We start from the raw sequence: 21,959 nt of genomic DNA on the forward strand, positions 1-21,959 counted from the left end.
TTGTCTCTCTAATAACCTGCGACCAACATGGCAACAACAACAACGCAAATAATTGTCAGTTTCACTGCTGCTATTCAAGTCAGGAGCTGCTAGGGAACCTGGGGAACACACAGTTTTAGAGAACATGTTGCAGTGTTTTCAAAATGAAAATTTTACAAAAGTTCCATTTCCAGGAAATTCTGAAAATATTTATTTCCATTCTGAATCAGAACAGAACCAAATTTCAAAATGGTGAAATTTCCACTGGAAATTCTGACCCGCTATCACCTTGAGTGCTAGAAAAGAATGAATAGGGCTGAATAAAGAGCATACTAAAAAAAAGTTAAGCTGACTAGTGGGAATTTCTTTTTAACTTCCATAGGAAAGTAATGCACAAAATGGCTCAAATCACAATGCAGCAATAAATAGTGTTATAACCTCTGTGACAGTTATTTGGGGCTGTGGTTCAGATCTATCAGGTAAAACTCTTAATAAACCCAGCATAACTCCACTGGATTTAATAATTACATTAGATAACCTGTGTAACTGAGCATAATTTCACCCGGAGGAGCTGCACTGATATCACGCAATAGAATTTGGTCCAGGTGTTATTTAACTTTCATATTTAAAGAGACAGTCACATCAAACTTAGAATAAGTCTACACTGGCAAGTTTCTGTGCCACAAATTATACCACTTCTATTAAAATGCTGGAATTAAACCGCTGTTGCGTGTCCACACTGTGCTGCTTGTGACACTGGAGTGCATCCACATTAGCAGCTCTTGCAATGGCAAAGACAGCAGTGCATTGTGGTAGCTATCCCACTATGCAACTGGCCACAGTGTTGCCGGCACAGAGGCCCGAGGCGACAGCAACAGTGGTTCGTTGCCCGGAGTGCCTCGCTCCAATAGACACACCAGGGTGGAGAAGCAAAAACCAGGTTTATTTGAGCCCAAATAAGGTGCAAGGGAGACATAGCAATCTCAAATCCTGCACACAGATACAAACAGCTTTTTTTCTTTATACATGATTTTAGCTAAGCATCTCTATTACTCCCCACTACCTACCCCTCCCTCTACTCACCCCCCTCCTCCCCCTCGCATTCCCATACAGCAAGCACATTATAAAGACTTGGCAGCAAACATATTATCTCGTTAGTAGCTTTTCTTGACCGGTCATTCTGTTTCACTCCCTTCAGCCAGGTGCAAGCAGGCTGTATAATTGCCTCCTGGTACTGATAACTAGTTGCCACACATTCCATTCTTTCCATCTGGCCTGTGGGGTTAATTAAAGTCTAAACATGGAAGCGGTTCGGGCAAGCAGAGGCCTGATACAGGGAGCCTTCATTGGCACTGTTGTTTTTCACCCCTCTGTCAACACTGGGCCATGCCTGGTGACACCAACAACAGGGTGCTTTGGGAAGGGTTTGCAAAACCTCATCGGGCAGGCACAGTGTCACATGATGCAGGTGTCCCATCCCATTGTTCCATGGGCATCCTACTACGTTGCCAGCAGCTTTTTCAACTGAAGAGAGAATGAATGTGAATGGGAGGGGAGAGTGTGTTTTGGGGGGGAGAGTGTGTCAGCATGCTGTCTTAAGTTCAGGCAGCATCAGGAAGCAACCAATTCTGAGACGGGGGGAGGGAACCCCGACATCAGCCCCCACCTCCCTCCCTGGGCTCTTTGCACAGCAATCACACACACACACACACACACACACACCTGCTTCTGTGTTCAACAGCACAAGCATTCCACATTAATGGTTTGCTGTGTGTCCCGGAGCATATCAGCACAGCACACAATAGCTGTTAGAAAAGGTGCTTTGAAAGGGGTGGGGTGCACGACTCCAGGGCAGCTGAGTTCAAAACAATGAGCAGAGCAGACACTTGAGGCATTATGGGACAGCTCCGGAGGCCAATTACAGTGCAGAAAGCAATCAAGCATTCATACTGGCAATAGAGCGCTGGAGCCTCTGCACAAATAGCTTTACAACTCTCATCGAGGTGGGGTTTTTGCAGCGCTGAAACTGAAGAGTTTCTGCACACAAAGTGGCTTGGCAGTGTGTATGCATCTGCTGGTTGAGGGCAAACAGCTGCTTTACTGTGCAGAAACTTGCCAGTGTAGACAAGCCCTTAGTCAAAATTGAGGATTTGCAAAACCAAACTTTTACAAGACTTGAGAAACAAATTTGTTTCCATGAAATTTAAAAAAGAATTCCAATAGCAACTTTAAAAACATTCCCCTAAAGCATCTGCAGAACATATTTCAAAATTTGCAGTAGTATATAAAAAGCTGAAACTGACCAGAAACAGACCAGAAATTAAAGTTAAGCTTTTTCATGTCCATTTTACAAGATGCAAGAAACACAAAATAGTAAATACAGAGAACACAATAAAAAGTAAATTCTTAAAATTCTCAGTTTTAATGTTTGCACTGCAAATTATTTAAAAAAAAAAACCTCTCTTTAAGGGGAAGAGTTAGGTTAAAAATCAGAAGCGAGTCCAGTGAGAATTGCTTCCAAGAAGTAGCGTAAAGGAAATCTGACAACACTTATTGTTACTGATGAATTTTATCATGCTAACAAACCCCTTAATTTGTCTTTTCATGACTAGCTGAAATTCCTTTACTCAGAGGCAAATGATGAATTCTGAACTTGTGCATACAAAAAGCAGTACAATTAGGTAAAAAACTGAACAATCATCTACATTATGAAGTGCTGCACTGCACAGTTGCTGATGGCTATTCAGTACTCATTTCTGGTTGTGTCTGTACTTGAATCAAAATTATATCATGATGGCTGCACCTTTTAACAGGGTTGGGCTGAGATGATTCATTATTACTGCAATATATGAATGTTGTGTTAACATTAACATGACCAATTCCACCTCTGGCTTAATGCATGTCAAACTTCCTGGGGAAACACTTGATAGCCTCTTTCCATAGCCTGGATTTTGAAAATTAGCAATATATTTAACAATTAAGTACCAAAGACTGATTTCTGGAAACACGATGATTTTAACTAAGTTTGACACATAGTTATACTATTTTTAATTCAATTAATAAATGAATTATCTGATAGCAGAAGTGAATGCAATCACAGCATTTATTATAATATACAATTATTTCCATTCTAACTATGTTTTCAGTTGCTAATAACCTTCCAAAACTTTCAGCTATGGGGTTCAAGTTTTCTAGGCTCAGTCTGTGCCTCTTTTGGGGGGAAGGAGGCCAGGGGGAAGAGAGCATTTGGGGGTCAAACAAAGATAAATGTGGCTGTTTTGGAGTACTAGGCAGGTGAAAAATCTCTTTCCATAATAAAAATATCTTGCAGACTCTTCTGTGGCACCACAATTGCTGAGGACAGAAAGCTGAAATTTGGCATGGAAATACCCGTAATTTGGGAGAGCTTTTCAGTGTACCAGTAAAAATTGGTATTGATCTGCTTAGTTCTAAACCTTTGAAAATTGAGCATGTGCAATATAACTGGTATAATATTTGTAGCAACTTATGCAGCACAGCCTTCCATTGCTCCAAAAGCGTGTGGCTAGCCTAACCGTGTAATTAAAAACATACTAAGTGCATGCAATGACAGCAGCCCTTACTCAGTGCTTCTTTTGTACGGTTAAAGTTGTACAGCTCCTGAGGTCTCCGGGAGAGGGAAGCATCCAAGGTGTGTGGAACAGTATATTCTAGCGGCATTTAGCCCAATAGTGCAACATCATGGAATTACTCCCACCCCACCCTAATTTAAGAAAAATAATATTGAGAATGTTTCAGTTGTATAGTTAGCACATAGGAAATTCTGAAAGCAATAATGTTAAGATTGCAAAAACAACCTTAACTCTGCTCCCTCATGCATTACCACGGTCTTTAAAATTACATACTATTTCATATAGTTTTTTTTACTTCAACCTTACTATAATCCAAAAATATTGATATATGCGCGTGTGCTTAAATTGGTTTCATTGACATACTGGTCAAGTATGTGCTCAGTGAAGAAATTCTTTTCTCTCGGGGGTGTTTTAATAATGTATTCACCAGCAATTTACTATGCAATTACATTTTACCCACAGTACAGCCTTCTTTTAAAGGATGCGGTAGTTAACTACAAAATTAGTTTTAAGACAGCTAAATATACATTTAATGTGCCAGCAAATATTCACTATTACATTAATCTGTAGTATACTGTGTAAAAAGAGGACTACACTTCAATTAAATGGCTTCAATGGAATATCTGATATACACACAGACTGCAATCACTATATGTTTATCAGAAGTTATGGAAAGAAGTGTGAGATTTGAAGGAGGGGAAGAGAAGACATTGCATAAGGGATTCTAGCTGCATGAAAGAAGTTAGAGACCTGGTAAGGGTACTTATCCCCATAAGAACAATATTCTAGTAAACCAACTCGATCTTGTGGACATTTTACATTACTCTTGACTAGGGCTCTGTGTCTGTCTCAGAAATCATGGATTCCGTGACTTTCTGCAACCGCCATGACATCTGCAGCAGCCAGTGTGGCTGACCCCATGACCTGTCTATGACTTAAATACCCATGATTAAATCGTAGCCTTACTCATGACACTTGTAAAAAAAAAAAATACAACAATTTTTCACTTATCCTGATTTATTTAGGAAAGAGTACAAAACTAAAAAAGCAACATATTTAATTCTGTACAGTGTTTAATTCCTGACTTCCTTTAGTCACAAGCTATCCACAAACTATCCACTCTCTCTCACAAAAAATGTTCCGTCATGTCCGATGGATTAAAAATCTGCTGAGAGTTTTAGATCACATGTGCATGCCACGCCCGTCTCCTACTGTACTCAAACAAGCAGAGCACTAGCGTTTACAGGAACCCTACTCTGTAGCAAATAAATCATGCAGATTTCAATAACCTGTCTGATCATAAGCACTGAGTAAGCAGACACAAAGTGCAGGTTAAGAGACAGGAAATGCTAGTGTGTGTGCTTGTGCATACCTGCAGAGAATCCCAGTGCCTTCGGTTTCTTTTTGTAGAATCACCCAAAATAACCCTTACTCTAAATTACCCGGTAAGCCTTGTTCCCAGAAAGAAATGCATTTTCAGTTATTAAGAAGTGAGAAAGAAAGAAATCCATGTAATTTTTATGCCAGAGCAAATATGGGTTTTATCAAACTTTGAAGAGTTTAACAGTGTGGTGAGAATGCCCCTCTGGGTGCCTACTGCCACAGCTGTCGTAAGCAGAGGCACTCAAGCTAGATCCCCATCATAGGGTGACCAGACGTCCCAATATTATCGGGACAGTCACGATTTTAGGGGACTTGTCCCACGTCCCAACCTTACATCTTTGTCCCGATATCGGGGACCATCCGGACCACAGCCACTGCACCGCAGCCACATTGCCGCCACTCGCTGCTTCCTGGGGCAGCTCCCAGCACCCACCCACTGGCAGGAGTGCTGCGGGGTGGGGCTTGCAGGTGCCGGGAGTGGGCAGAAAGCCCTCTGACCCCCCCCACCCAACCCAACCTGTGACCCTAAGAGCCAGAGGGACCAGCCTGCTGGATGCTTCCCAGGATGGGAGCCGCTCCAGGCAAGCACTGCCAGGACTCCCCCACCCGCCCCTGGCAGGTCCCTCTGGTTCTGGGGGTGGGGGGGCTCTGCGTCCTGCCAGCGCCTGCAAGCCCCACTCCGCAGCTCCAGCAGCTCCCATTGGCACTTTTCCTGGCCAATCGGAACCACGGAGTTCGTGCTTGTGGCAGGCGCAGCATGTGGAGAGTCTGGAGACCCCCCCAGCTGCTCTCACCCTAGGAGCCAGAGACCTCCTAGCAGGGCTGGTGAGTGCAGCCAGGGAAAGGGGCAAGGTGTGATAGAGTGAGTGTCTGGGAGGTGTGTGCAGGTGCTGGGCTGTGAGGGTGTGGAGGGCGCTGGGTAGTGAGGGAGGTTTCTGTGTTTTGGGGTGCTAGACAGTGGGGGAGATGTGTGTCTGTGTGGGGCATTGTGTAGTTGGGCAGTGTGGGTCTGTGTGGGGCATTGTGTAGTTGTGGGGAAGGGCACTGGAAGAGAGGAAGGAAGGAAGGAAGGGAGGGAGGAGAAATCTGTGCGTACTGGGAGACTAGCGAGTGGGGGGTTCTGTGTTGGGTGCTGGGCAGCTGTGGTGGGGCTGTGAGCAGGGGGGCACTGGGCGGGGTGTGTGCGCACAGCACTGTACATTTGTGGTGGTAGGTTTGTAGGGGGGCTCTGGCCATAGTGGATCCAGGGGGCGCTGGGCAGGGGAGCTGATTGGTGCAACATGGGCCCACCCCCAAGAGGAAGGGGCACGCTGGTAGCACAGGGCCAGGCGGACCAGTGTGCCTCTGGCTCCGGTCAGGGCTGTGCACCTGTGTCTTCTCCTCCTGCCCCCAACCCAATGTGTCCTGATATTTCACTCTTGCGATCTGGTCACTCTACCCCCTCATTACCAGAAAGGGGGCAGCATGCAGGATGCTCAAGCAGGGGCCAGCATGGCTGGCTCCTCGGATCGACTAAGCAGCAGTCCCGAGGGCAGCAGGAGTGGCTGCAGCTTGTCGGCCCTTGGCAGTGGTCCCAGGGGTGCGCACACACACACACACACACACACACACAACCCCTCTTAAGGCAGTGAGCCCCAAGCTAAGATTTAGTCAGGGGGTATTTATAGTACAAGTCATGGACAGGTCAAGGGCCATAAATTTTTGTTTCTTGACCATGAGACCTGTCCATGACTTGTACTAAAAATTCCCATGATTAAATCGTAGCCTTACTCATGACACTTGTCAAAATACAATTTTTTTTTAAACTTTCCTAAATCAATCAGGATAGCAAGTGTCAAAATAAAAACACAACATATTTAAAGGAAGTTAGTACTTAAACACTATATAGAATTAGACACAAGCTATCCACAAACTACCCACTTTCTCTCCCAAAAAAGTTCCGTCATGTCAGATGGATTAAAAATCTGCTGAAAGTGTTTTAGATCACATGTGCATGCCACGCCCGTCTCCTACTGTACTCAAACAAGCAGAGCACTAGCGTTTACAGGAACCCTACTCTGTAGCAAATAAATCATGCAGATTTCAATAACCTGTCTGATCATAAGCACTGAGTAAGCAGGCACAAAGTGCAGGTTGAGAGACAGGAAATGCTACGGTGTGTGCTTGTGCATACCTGCAGAGAATCCCAGTGCCTTCGGTTTCTTTTTGTAGAATCACTCAAAGTAACCCTTGCTAAATCACCTGGTAACCCTTGTATCCAGAAGGAAATGCATTTTCAGTTATTAGGAAGTGAGAAGGAAAGAAATCCATGTAATTTTTATGCCAGAGCAAATATGGGTTTTATCAAACTTTGAAGTGTTTAACAGTGTGGTGAGAATGCCCCTTCTGGTGCCTACTGCCACAGCTGTGGTAAGCAGAGGCACTCAAGCTAGATCCCCTTCATTACCAGAAAGGGGGCAGCAGGCAGGATGCTCTTTACTAGGGCTCTGAGACTCTGGAACTTACTCCCCTAACCTGGGTCTGAAATAGCCCAAATTTGGTGACTTTCCAAGCACAATGCAAAAGATGCATTTGAAAGGGTCTCTGAAGAATGCTAAGAGTGTGCTTCCTAGGTGAAGAAGGGAACAGGGCCCAGCTGGCCAGCCAGGTTCCTATGGAACTGATTTTAATGCTGTTGAGATTTAGTTTAATTTTATGTTAGGGCTCCTAGAATCTTGGATAGATGTATTTCTTAGTTCAAATCAAAATAAAAAATTAAAATTAGATCTTCATGTCATTCAATCTGAACACATTTATCAAATTGAAATCAGTCTATACATACACTTCACTGACATATTTTTGATGTAGCATGAACAAACCTTATAAAGAGTATTGTGGGGCATATCAGTGATCCCATTGTCTTAATAAAGAATTAAGAAGCCACATTAATGGTTTCCAAAATTATCTCCAAACAGTCTGCATCTAGAAGGATCCTGGTCTCAACATAGGAGGGGTTTCAAGTAAGTAAAACAAGGGTATCCTTTGGCACTCTGGTAAGGATGTATATAAACACAGAGGAGGGAAACTATTCTCATCATGAATGAATCAATGTAGAGCAGGCCACCTTTTCAAAACTGTTAGTTCTGAAAGCAACCCTGCAAGCTTTTCACTCCTCTCTTCTGGCAGGCTACCCTCTGATGTTCAAACAGGAGATGACCTACATCTCCCTTCCTGAGTACAGATGGCTAAATTAGATAACTGTGAAAGTGATAAACACTTTTACTAGGACCAATCATGAGACTGGTGTTTAACAGGATATATTATCTCCCAATAAGATAGGATCAAAACTCTAATTTAAACATTTTTACACTGCTTGAAAAATATGAGAGAGATCAGATACATACTTCATATTTTTCCTCAGTAAAATTCTGCAAGATGCCTTTAATTGTGCATCTCGGGAAGATAGCTTCATTGTCTGAAGTTAGTTATTTAGTTATTCTGTACCCAGTTTGTCACCAAAAATTAAATTTTACCAGACTCCTCTCTGAAACTGAACCTTATGAATCAATTTTCAAAAGTAGGCAACGGGATGAGTAAGAAGCCTGAACCAAAAAGAAAAGCCAGGATAAAGTAGGACTATTTACTATAAATAGCTAAAGAAAGCCAGCTACTGACTAGGTTTGGCCATTCAGTGAAGTAGAAACTAAGCAGAGTTTCACTCCAAACTACCGAATATAAAAGATGATGTAAGTATTTGTAAAACTTTTTCTATTATTTTTAAAACCTAATCTGTAATAGTTTACTTTCACTCAAGTTTCTTTCATAGTAGCAGAGTACATTGTACCTTTAATAAAGAAATTTCTGCTTTCAGCACATGCCAAGAAATATTTCAGTGTCCTGAGATTCCATTTTCTTTGGATTAAAAAAAAATTAACCAGTATGAAGAGGTGTTTGAGAGACGATTGCTTTCTTGGTAGCCATTACACTGACTTCCAGAAAAGCATGGTCACACTTGTGCTCAATTATCCTTACACCAGTTTTACACTAGTGAAACTGCACTGACTTCAGTGGAGGGAAAGGACCAAGGTAACAGTAATAAAACCATTTGGTTACTGAGGTTAGCTAATGCACAGCTTAAAGAGTTATGAATGAAATAAGCATTATTTTCTTTAAGTTTACCTATGTAAACCATCAGTACTCTCTAATGACCTTCTCTCTAGTTCATGAAATCTATACTCCCATCATGTAACCCCCCCTGTGAAACTTCCATTAACATTTATTTATGGTAGCTACACATGCATAATGATTTAATAATAATGGTTTGCTCAAATTTTCCACCACACCAAGTTCTGAATAATCAGTACATTCTAACACTTCACACATTTTGTTTAAGAGAGTCTCTAAGATGAGAGTAAGGAAATTGATCTGTTTCCTGTGTGGCTGATTTGGAATCAAAAGGCAAATCAAGTGGTTTGTTAAAATTAAGAGTAACCTAGCATTTAACATAGTGTGCTCTTTATGACAAACCACAAGTCAAATGGCTTTGTACTGCTTTTGCAAACTATTTAAAACTTAAAAAATATTTACAAGTCTGAACTAGATCTTTCAAGTTATCCACCCTTTCTGAAGAGACCTTCTAGTGATGTGCATAATTTATCTATCTCACACATACACAGCAAAAACAACTAGGAGTCCTTTTGGCACCTTAGAGACTAACAAATTTATTTGGGCATAAGCTTTCGTGGGCTAAAACCCACTTTATCAGAGGCATGGAGTGAAAAATACAGTACGCAGTATATATATTATAGCCACAAGGACTCCTCGTTGTTTTGGCTGATACAGACTAACATGGCTACCACTCTGAAACCTATATACATACACAGGACTCTTGCGTGGAGGCGATACCCAGGTAACGAACTGCACAGGAGTGTGATATTTATCACTCACCTTTGACCTCATTACCTACCCTCTTGATCACAAATCAGTTTCCCCGCTACTACTGAAATATTTAAACACCTTAACAACGTTGAACCCACTTATTTTAAATCCATATGATACAGAAATGTTTCCTTCGCCCCACAAATTACACTTGCTCAGAGCCCAGAACAAGCAAGATTTAGATCTAAGCTTGTGACAAGTTTTTGGTATCTAAAAATGCCATAGCTTTAAATTCTGTTGCCCTGCAAAATCAGAAATAGGAGCGTTATAGTACTAGAAAGAGGAGACTCCCAAGTTCCCAATGGAACCCATCACTCACTTCCTAGCCCTTGAAAAGCCCAACATATCAGACTTGAAATTTGGAACATAGAAAAAAAAGCTGTATTAGGACATTTTTAAGAGGTGTTTAACATTAGTTTTTTCCTCTCTTGGAGGCCCGCACAGTTGGACTCAAAGTAACTAAAGTCTGATTCTTCAATCAATATTGTGTGGGAGGATTGCTGTGCCCCAAGAATAGGGTGATCAGGTGTCCGGTTTTCGACCGGAACACCTAGTCGAAAAGGGACCCTGGTGGCTCTGGTCAGCGCTGCCTACTGGGCTGTTAAAGGTCCGGTCGGCAGTGCTGCGGAGCTAAGGCAGACTAATCCCTACCTGTCCTGGGGCACTGTGCTGATTTCTCTGGGAGTTGGATCAGGCCCAATGTGACCGGTATCAAAGTGTTTAGTCCCACATCATGTACCCCTTATTCACAATCGTGAACAGTTACATGAGTAATTCCACTGTGAACAAGAGATTCACAATCTGCCCCTTAGACTCCAGTTCATAAAGTACTTAACTTTAACCCTCTGTCTGGCCCCACTGAAGCCAGTGGGTCTACTCACATGCTTGAAGTTAGGAACTTGCTTAAGTACCTTGTTGAATCAGGACCCTAATGTTTCATTTTCATGAGCAGACAATTTTTCAGTTTGGAAGGCTTTCCTCAATTTTGTTTTTGACATGTGAACCATTCTAGACAAATCTTGACACCTCTGGCTTAATAGATGTCAAACTTCCTGAGGAAACAATGGGGTTTCACTTGAACTTGACAGCCTGTTTCCACAGCCTGGATTTTGAATATTAGCAATATATTTAACAACTAAGTACCAAAGACTGATTTCTGGAAACATGATGATTGTAACTAAGTTTTACACACACTTATACTATTTTTAATTGTTAAAAACATTCCTTTCAATGAATTATCTGATAGCAGGAGTGGATGCAATCACTACAATTAAGATTATATATAAGGTATTTCCATTCTAACCTCTGTGACATCTGCAGCAGCCAGTGTGGCTGACCCCAGGGCCACCCAAGCAGCTGGTCTCGACAGACACACTGGCCACTGCTGGAGCGGCTCCGCAGCCAGCCACTGCTCAGGCAGCCCCACACAGCTGGGCCCAGGGACTGCCAAAGCAGTGACCGGTGCAGTTGGCTCCTGGGATCAGCGACTGCCCAAGCAGCGGCCGGCATGGCTGGCTCCTCGGATCGGCTAAGCAACAGTCCCGGGGGCAGCAGGAGTAGCAGCAGCTCATCGGCCCTTGGCAGCGGTCCCAGGGGCATATACACACACACACACACACACCCCGGAACCCCTCTTAAGGCAGCGAGCCCCAAGCTAAGATTTAGTCAGGGGGTATTTATAGTACAAGTTATGGACAGGTCAAGGGCCATAAATTTTTGTTTCTTGACCATGAGACCTGTCCATGACTTTTACTAAAAATACCCATGATTAAATCGTAGCCTTACTCATGACACTTGTCAAAATACAACTTTTTTTTTTAAACTTTCCTAAATCAATCAGGATAGCAAGTGTCAAAATAAAAACACAACATATTTAAAGGAAGTTAGTAATTAAACACTATACAGAATTAGTCACAAGCTATCCACAAACTACCCACTTTCTCTCCCAAAAAAAGTTCCATCATGTCAGATGGATTAAAAATCTGCTGAGTGTTTTAGATCACATGTGCATGCCACGCCCATCTCCTACTGTACTCAAACAAGCAGAGCACTAGCGTTTACAGGAACCCTACTCTGTAGCAAATAAATCATGCAGATTTCAATAACCTGTCTGATCATAAGCACTGAGTAAGCAGGCACAAAGTGCAGGTTGAGAGACAGGAAATGCTACGGTGTGTGCTTGTGCATACCTGCAGAGAATCCCAGTGCCTTCGGTTTCTTTTTGTAGAATCACTCAAAGTAACCCTTGCTCTAAATCACCTGGTAACCCTTGTATCCAGAAGGAAATGCATTTTCAGTTATTAGGAAGTGAGAAGGAAAGAAATCCATGTAATTTTTATGCCAGATCAAATATGGGTTTTATCAAACTTTGAAGTGTTTAACAGTGTGGTGAGAATGCCTCTCTGAGTGCCATACTGCCACAGCTGTGGTAAGCAGAGACACTCCAACTAGATCCCCTTCATTACCAGAAAGGGGGCAGCAGGCAGGATGCTCTTTACTAGGGCTCTGAGACTCTGGAACTTACTCCTGTACCATGGGTCTGAAATAGCCCAAATTTGGTGATTTTCCAGGCACAAGTTTACAAGTCTGAACTAGATCTTTCAAGTTATCCACTAGAGACCTTCTAGTGATGTGCATAATTTATCTCTCTCATACATACACAGTAAAAACAACTAGGAGTCCTTTTGGCACCTTAGAGGTGCATTTGAAAGGGTCTTTGAAGAATGCTAAGAGTGTGCTTCCTAGGTGAAGAAGGGAACAGGGCCCAGCTGGCCAGCCAGGTTCCTATGGAACTGATTTTAATGCTGTTGAGATTTAATGTAATCACGTTAGGTCTCCTAGAGTCTTGGATAGGTGTATTTCTTAGTTCAAAACTAAATACAAATAAAAATTAGATCTTCATTCCATTCAATCTGAACACATTTATCAAATTGAAATCAATCTATACATACATCAAAAATATGTCAGTGAAGTGTAGCATGAACAAACATTAGAAAAAGAGTATCATGGGGCATATCAGTGATCCCTTTGTTTTCATAAAGGAGTTAAGAAGCCATAATAACGTTTTCCAAAATTATCTTCAAACAGTCTGTGTCCCAGAAGTGGCCAGCAGGTCTGGCTGCTAGGCCAGGAACAGTGAACCACGCCCCCTGCGAGCTGTGGGGAGCTGTGCAAATGAAAACAAGCTGTCTGGCAGCCCGCCAGCAGACTACCCTGCCCACTACTGGGTTAACTAGTAAACATTAGGCTTACAGGTTAACCAACCTTAACAGTTAACCTCCACCGGCCAGCCCCGGCCCCACTGGGCCCCCAGGCCCCAGCCCCCACTTTGCCCAGCCAGAGCAACCCCAGCCCCTCTCCCTTTAATCAGATAGCCATTTAAACAATATAATTTTAATTGTTTAAAAGGTTAACTTTTTAAACTATATTTACATCCCTACGAAGAATAGAACTGTCAAGGTATTATATATAGTTAGAATATACACTTGCTGCATACTAAATTTTAGCATATTGCAACTAAATTCAGATTTGTATGTACAGCATTGTGGACTAGTGTTCTCTTTTCCAGACACTGCAATTGCACCTGGACTACTCTAATCAGTTTGGGTCAAGAGACAAATTTGAGAGAGTTAAAGGAAAAATTACACAAAATGGAAGACAATAATTTGGATTTGCTATAAAATTGACAACACAGGTTGGTACTGTATAAAATGTAAACTACTGGATCTAAAGTTTTCATTACAAAAGAAAGTGTGGTATCTCAGTACTTGCATCTCTTTGCTCCAATTGAGGTTAATAGTAATCATTATCTTCAATGTAAACAGTTAAGCCAATAATCAGCACTTCTGAATTTTCTATCTTTAGCGCATAACTACTGAAATTACTACTTTCCTCGGTGTTCGGTAACCTCAGCCCCAAATAGCATCTTTAAAGGTCAGCCATTTCTTTGTTCCTCATCTCAACTGACATGTCTTTTTTATTATTATTATTATTAAATATCCAAGGTTCATAGATTACTCACTTTAAGGTCTGCTGTGATAACTGGGTCTACAATTTACCCTAATTGTGAGCTCAACTGTAAAAAGCGAATAAAAGTTCATAAAATGTCACAATAACCTACAACAACAAATGCCAATGGGAAAAGGTGCAAAGAAAGACAGACTAAATGGGTACAAACAAAAAGGCTCATTAATGTAATTCAAGGACTGTGTTAAGATTATGCCTGGTAAACAAGACAGTTTAAAACCAAAAAATAAAGAACCAAAACTGGTGTTGGAAATCAGGCCTATTAATGAACAAAATAAGAAGAGGATGGACTAACCTGCCCATAACTCCCTTTTTGGTCCTTAAAAAAAAGAGACAGACAGACTTTGATAGGAAAATATGGATGAACAGATAGAGGCCACCACTATGCCAGTTAACTAAAAGAAGGGGGAAGGAACAAGCTTTATCATCATGACTGCCATCCCCACTGTCTCCTGGAACCCTGGTCCTTCTTCATTCTAATCCTGAAAAATGTACTGACCTGACCTGACCAGAGCAAAGAAGCCAGATGACATCGCCACCTCCATCAGCTTTGGCTAAATGCCAAATATCACCTGGATGTGAGACTGTCTTCTCCACCTCCCCTTTGTAGGTTTCTCTTTCTTCCCCACCTGAATTATTCTCTTTCCTATCCTTCTCTTTTTTTCCTTCTGTCTAATAAGAGTCTGGCTTAGCCAGCCAAGACTGCATATTTTGCAACACTGCTGTAAACCTGTGACCAGAAAGAGGCAGCTAAAAGCAATGCCCTGAACTGCCAAATACTGGTACACGTTTGCCAGATCTCAGAGTGGCTGACAACACCATGTGCATGCCCATGTTTTTCAGCAGCAAGGTTGCAAGTGAGTGAACATCAGAGACAGAAGCTGCATTTTCTGTCTTTGCTATTCTTCTCTCTTCCCTTTTGTGTCTGTGTTTGTCTTCTTGGAAATAAGCTTGGATTTTAACAACAGCAGTTCCAGTCCATCTCAACTATCTTTTATCTAGTTCCTCAAGAGGACAGTTATTACCATCTTTGATACCATCTAAAAGACTGTCAAAACAAGATAATTTTTCATTCACAAAAAATTCTCCCCATCTACAGAGAAAATGAACAAGGGATGTAGTTAAAATGAAAGCCTTATTTAATACTTTACATTTCAAATGCTTTAACTGTTCTTTCTTTTTTTAATCTTTCATAAAAGGTTAAAAGGATTTTTAATGGTGTTTGCGCCATGATACTAAGCAGGCTGAGCTCTTTGTATATCAAAACCTTGTTAAAAACTAGTTTAATGTTGGACAGTGACTGGGTTATGTTAACACCTTTAATTCTTTGAGCCACTTTATTCCATCTAAACTAATATACCACCTCCTGCATAATACTGCTCACAGAATCTCACCAAGTGATTCCTGTATCAAACCAGTAACTTCTGGTTGAGCTAGGGCATATCTTCTAGAAAAACATCCAACCTTGATTTAAAAACTTCAGTGACAGAATCCACAACATCCCTCTCGATAAGTTGCTCCAACTGTTAATTTGCTAAAAACTTGCATCATACTCCTACTCTGAATTTACCTAGCTTCTTCTTTCAGACTTTGGATGTTAAAAAACTCAAAGGAGTTTAAGGCCAGAAAGGATTGACCAGTGGATCATCTAGTTCAGGGGTCCCCAACGCGGTGCCTGAGGGGGCATCTAAATGCGCCCGCGTCCTGGCCGGCGGTGGAGCATCCGCCGAAATGCCACCGAATTTCTGCGGCATTTCGGCGTCGCCGCCTCTTGATGATGCCGCTTACTGCTGACAAGCGGCGTCATCGAGAGGCGGCAACGCCGAAATGCCGCCGAATTTCGGCGGCATTTCGGCAGGTGCTCCACCGCTGCCACGGTCCTTCGTCTGGCGCCTGCCAGACGAAAAGGTTGGGGACCACTGATCTACTTTGACCACCTGTACATCAGAGGCCATTACATTTCACTCATAGCTTGTCACAGGGCACCGCAGCCCAGACTACAGGGATTTGATTGTAGATCGTTCTAATGTGTTGCGCTCTAATTGCCCCATGTAAACCCTGCTAGCACAAACTAAGAGGTATCTAGTCTGTTAAAGCATATCTTCTAGAAAAGTATCCAGTCTTGATCTGAAGACACTAGGAGATGGAGAATCCAACATTTCCCTCGGTAGTCTGTTCCAATGGCGAACCACCATCATTTACAAATCTGTTCCTTATTTCTAATTTGAATTTATCTGACTTCAGCTCCTAGCCATTGTCATGCTTTTGTCTAATAGCCTGAAGAGCCCTCTAAGTGCTTACTGACTCTGATCAAGTCATCGTCTTCTAAAACTTTCTCTTAAATAAATTAAGCTTCTTTAGTCTCTCACTGTAAAGCAGGTTTTCAAGACTTCAAAGCATTCGCCTCACTCTTCTCTGAATCCTTCCCAGTTTCTCAACATCCTTTTAAAGTGTTATCAGAATGTAATGCAATATTTCAGTACAGTTCTCATAGATTTCTTATACAGTGGAAATAACACCTCCCTACTTCTACTCTATACTCCTTCAGTTATACATCCAAGGATCACATTCATTGTAAGGGGCAAACTCTGCAACATTGTAAAGGAAAGACCTGCAGGTTTATGATTCATTTAAAACAAACTACACAAAGTTGTTCACCAGACATTAACATTTCAGTGAACAGACTCCTCCATAGTGGTCCTCATGCCTTGACATATTAAGCTGACTCTTCATTACAAGCCTGAAACATGTACCAAATATCACAAGTTTATTACCATTGACCAGTTTGCTCAAGATCAGGTCAGCACAGAGCTACTAAGAAATCTAAACTGATCCAAGTGCGGGGACAAGGAAATTCAGTATTCAGCAACATTAACAATATCATCCAAGTACTGTACTAACACTCTTGCTCTGAATAGGAACAAGTGTCAAGAAAAACATGAATTAATAAATGTTATGCTTTTATTTTTTGTCTGTTTTTATTGGCACCAAAATATTATGTATATTTTTGGAGTAGTGCATTTAAAATATTCTGAGCCAGATCCTCAGATGTTTGTAAGCCAGCATATGTTCATTGAAGTCAGTCAAGCTAAACTGATTTATACCAATGAGAATTTGGCCCTTTTTTTTTTATATATCATTTATGACGTACAAACTAAGCTGATTTTGGTTTTGTGATTTATTTTATTACTAATAACTCTTAATAATACAATTTTATATATAATCTAATGGAGTTCAGTATAATTTATTTTCTCCATATAGGCACACTAAGTGGACAAACACATTTTTTACTTATTTTAAAACATTACTTACTGATTGCCATGCAAGGGATTCCATAATTCGATGTTCACAGCGTTCTAGATGTTTTATCATCTCTCTTGTCAAGCTTGGTTCTGCTTTAATAAAGCTTTCAATCACCTTGTAGAAGTCAAAGGCTTTTAAATCAAGTACATTGAGAATCCATGGAAAAGACAAATCTGTTTCAGTACTGGTGCCATCACTTTGTGAAGCATTCCCTGAAGTAAAAAAGACCAGAACTAGTTATTTAATATTAAAGTGATACGATCTCCTGTCAATTTTTCCCTCTGTATTTACTGATTTACTGCTGCTTGTCAGTTTCAGATACTTAAATTTAATGTGCATACGTAATTACTAATTTAATTAATTCTATATAGCTATTAGTACTAACAAACAACAGCAATGGTATCTTGCACTTCTATAGATTCAACTTACTGCCATATGTAGCCATGACAACCTCAACAGCACAGGCCAGAAGAGATGTGTGGAAGATATTATTGTTCAGAAGTTTGCTGGAGGGGAAAAAAAAAAATGCAGACCTTAATTCTAGTCTTAGCACACCAATAATGGTTTTCTATTATGAGTTAGGAACATATACCTAAAATTGTGAACTGACAGGCGCTCTTCCTCCTGAAACAGATGAACACACACAAGGTTATGAAATACTGCTCAAAAAGGAGCAAAGTATTAAGAGTAATGCATCCTCATTAAACTTACCGACTTTAACATGGATTCCATTACTCTGTAGTATAGCCTTACACCAAGCTTATATCTCTAAAAATGAAGAAAGTCAAGAACATTACACAAAGTTATTGCAAGTCATAATATAAGATTGTCATTGAAATCTGACACAACAAAGCCGAAATACACTTCCATCCTTTGGAAAGAAAGTGCATGCTAGGACCACTTAAAGAAAATCTGATTTGTCCCAGGGAAGTTGGCCAGTGGTGCTAGGGTGGTCTCCAAGGATTACGGGGACTGTGACTGACTGAAGTTGTAAGAAGATGTTTAAGTCAAAGTGCAGAGGTCAATTTTCAGTTGCCAAGATGAGACAGCTGGAAGATATAGAACTTCTAAGTTGGGTGAACTTGCTATGCAAGTCACTGTAGGGAAATACAAGTGTCCTGATGACTGGATGGGAAACAGGCCACCAGGTCTATTTAAAGGTTCAGTAATCCTATTCATGAGGGCAGATTAATGGGTAACTATACAAGTACAGTTTCAGCTATGTTAAAATACTTTGTGGTAATTTTCCTATGCTTCATTAAAAAAAGGTTATTTTAAAATATTTTCAAGTGTATGCATTTTTTTTCTTTCTAGACTTTCCTATGTATTATGACAGACCCAGACCAGTGGGGTACAGGAGTCTGGTAGAGGGCAAATATACTGGTCACTGGATGAGTAGTTTTCTGTTCCCTGAGTGACCAGAGCAGGGGCTGCACTAGAGTAATCAGGAACCTGCTAGAACTAATTAAGGCAGACAGGCTGATTAGATCACCTGCAGCCAATCAAGGCAGGCTAATCAGGGCACCTGGGTTTAAAAAGGAGCTCACTCCAGTCAGGCGAGGGGGAGCCAGAGGAGAGGAAGTGTGTGTGAGGAGCTGGGAGCAAGAGGCACAAGGAGCTGAGAGTGAGCTGCTGGAGGACTAAGGAGTACAAGCGTTATCAGACACCAGGAGGAAGGTCCTGTGGTGAGGATAAAGAAGGTGTTTGGAGGAGGCCATGGGGAAGTAGCCCAGGGAGTTGTAGCTGTCATGCAGCTGTTACAGGAGGCACTATAGACAGCTGCAGTCCACAGGGCCCTGGGTTGGAACCCGGAGTAGAGGGGAGGCCCGGGTTCCCCCCAACTCCTGATCAGACACAGGAGGAGTTGACCCAGACTGTGGGGAAGATCACTGAGGTGAGCAAATCTGCCAATAAACGCAGGACCCACCAAGGTAGAGGAGGAACTTTGTCACAGTATGCTAAATTGTTTGTCAAATAGCATCTTAGAGCCTTGCCAGAGTTACATCCCCAGTTTCCCAGGTTGAGAAAATATTACTTTATCACTCCCAATCTCCACAGTAAAAGGCTGGTAAGTACATTTTGTCTCACATTAGCTAATGTTGATAGCATTCAAATGAATAATATGAAATCAAAATATTAGTTGCCTGTGAGCCAATTTCAGCACATCCCTGTCCAACTGCTTCAGCAAACTTCTCTTTGAAGATGTTCCCAAGATTCTCCACTCTTGCCATGATACCTTCTTTAGGGTTCACTGTACAGTTCTAAAACATGTTAGGAAAAAAAAGGATATTTTGTTTAACTAGGTATATCAAAATATGTTTTTACAAGTTAACCAAGAATATTTTTCCACTTCAGCTTTGTAGCACACCATTATATTAATTAGGTCATCAGTATGGTTACGGAAGAAGTTACTCACCTTGCCTGATAACGGTGGTTCTTCAAGATGTGTATCCCTAGATGTGCTCCAGTGTAGGTGTGCTTGTGTCCCTGTGCTGCTGATTGGAGATCTTTGGTAGCAGCGTCTGTTAGGCCTGCGCATGTGCTCTCTCTCCTCATGCCCTGCCACAAGGCTAGCCAGCGGGTGTGGGCTAACCCCCCTCAGTTCCTTCTCTCCCACAGAGTCATTGACAGGAACTCTGAAGTAGAGGGGAGGAGGGTGGGTTGGTTGTGGAGCATCCATAGACACACACATTTTGAAGAAACATTGTTACTGCAGAAGGTAACTACTACTTCGAGTAGTGTCCCTATGCGTGCTCCACTATAGCTGACTCCCAAGCAGTATACATTACACATCTTCCCTCTGGAGGGCTGGGACGTCAGAGTTGGGTCAGTTACAGATGACAGCATTGTGGAGTCGAAGGCGGCATCCCCAGTAATCGCATAATGTTCTGCAAAAGTGTGGACTGACGCCCATGTCGCTGCTCTACAGACCTCTGAGATAGGGACATTCTTGAAGAAGGCGATGGATGAGAAGTTTGACCTTGTGGAATGTATCCAAAGGGGTCATACTGCAAACTTTGAAATGTATCAGACAATGTTACGAGACCTGCATGGAAAGTCTTTTGGCTGATATTGCCAAACCCTTGGATCATTCTGCAATGGAGGGTAAAAGTCTGGGGGACTTCCTGAAGGCCTTCGTCCTGTCCAGGTAGAAGACTAGGGCTCTTCTGACATCTAGGGTAATATAGTGTCTCTATTGTCTCGGTGAGGCTTGGGATAGAAGGTTGGAAGGTGAATCAATTGGTTCATGTGAAATGGGGAGGTTACCTTGGGAATGAATTTTGGATTTTGTCTGAGGGTAACTTTGTCCCAAAGAATACTGAATATGGGGAATGTACATTCAGAGCCACTATTTCCCCTATTCTACTGGCCAAAGTAATCATTATCAGGAAGGCCATTTTCATGAAGAGTTGGTCTGGGTTCAAAGGGAGGCCTAGTCAGTCCTTTCAGTACTAGGTTTAAGTGGGAGTAGGAGGCCGAGCTTGTGGAAAGAGGTTTACAATACCCCGGAGGAAACTTTTGGTGGTCAGGTGTGACAGCACTGAGTACCCTCCACTGGATGATGGAAGGCTGTTATTGCCACTAGGTAGACTCTAAAAGGGTTTATGGACTGCCACGATCTTTTCAGTACCAGTGCATAGTTGAGGATGTGTGGAAGTATAAGGATGAGGCCTTTTTCCTGCAGCCATATTAGGCGAGCAGCAGCCATGATCCCGGAAGCAGAAAGTCACACCCTCACATTCCATCTAAATTACATTAAAACGATGTAATATGGGGCTGTTAAGAAGGCAATCCTGTCCTAATAATACACATCACCAGATAAAGAAACAGATCTTAAGATGATTAAAGAAAACTTTGATAGCATTCTGTCTGGCAAGAAATCACTTATCAACAGTTGTGGTTGTGAAATCCCTACTTATTGTTTTGTCTTTATGGTCCCCACGTCTCTATTGTTCATCTATATGGTCTATGTCTGGTTCTTTGATTGTTTGTCTGTTACTTAACTAATTTTGCTAAGTGTAAATCAAGGAAGGGGGTGGGGTATAATTGGTTAAAGAAAAAACGGTTACCCACCTTTTAGTAACTGTTGTTCTTCGAGATGTGTTGTTCATGTCCATTCAAAGTAGGTGTGCGCGTGCCGCGTGCACGCCAGCCGGAAGATTTTCCCCTAGCAGCGTCTGTAGGGTCGGCCCTGGTGCCCCCTGGAGTGGCGCCACTACGGCTTCCTATAAGGGGGCCCGCCAACCCTCCACCCCCTCAGTTCCTTCTTGCCGGTACTCCGACAGAGGGGCAGGAAGGTGGGTATTGGAATAGACATGAACAACACATCTCGAAGAACAACAGTTACTAAAAGGTGGGTAACCGTTTTTTCTTCGAGTGGTTGTTCATGTCCATTCAAAGTAGGTGACTCACAAGCCTAACCTTAGGTGGCGGGGTCGGAGATCACTGCTGACTGGAGCACTGCACGACCGAAGGCTGCATCATCCCTAGCCTGGTGCGTGATGGCGTAGTGTGAAGAGAACGTGTGGATGGAGGACCACGTGGCTGCTCTACAAATCTCCTGAGTCGGGATCTGAGCCAGGAATGCCGCAGAGGAGGCCTGCGCCCTAGTGGAGTGGGCCATGATCGGAGGGACAGAGGTCTTAGCTATGCGATAACATTCCCGGATACAGGTCGCGATCCACGAAGAGATGCGCTGAGAGGAGACCGGGAGCCCCTTCATCCTATCCACCACTGCGA

At 42.2% G+C, this 21,959-nt stretch overlaps 1 protein-coding gene across 6 annotated transcripts in view; it reads right to left on the reverse strand.

The window, feature by feature from the left end:
• Window positions 1–21,959, reverse strand: part of RB1 (RB transcriptional corepressor 1) — a 176,360-nt gene that overhangs the window by 83,543 nt on the left and 70,858 nt on the right. For all 6 annotated transcript variants that reach the window (XM_039519842.1, XM_039519843.1, XM_039519844.1 and 3 more), the window contains 5 exons: window positions 19,364–19,480; window positions 17,931–17,987; window positions 17,812–17,843; window positions 17,649–17,725; window positions 17,229–17,431 (listed from right to left, as the gene is read on the reverse strand). In XM_039519842.1, the coding sequence (XP_039375776.1) occupies window positions 17,229–17,431; window positions 17,649–17,725; window positions 17,812–17,843; window positions 17,931–17,987; window positions 19,364–19,480 (486 nt within the window). The remainder of the gene's footprint in view (window positions 1–17,228; window positions 17,432–17,648; window positions 17,726–17,811; window positions 17,844–17,930; window positions 17,988–19,363; window positions 19,481–21,959) is intronic.

The sequence above is a fragment of the Mauremys reevesii genome, linkage group 1 (genome assembly GCF_016161935.1).
Source record: "Mauremys reevesii isolate NIE-2019 linkage group 1, ASM1616193v1, whole genome shotgun sequence".
Lineage (NCBI taxonomy): Eukaryota > Metazoa > Chordata > Testudines > Geoemydidae > Mauremys > Mauremys reevesii.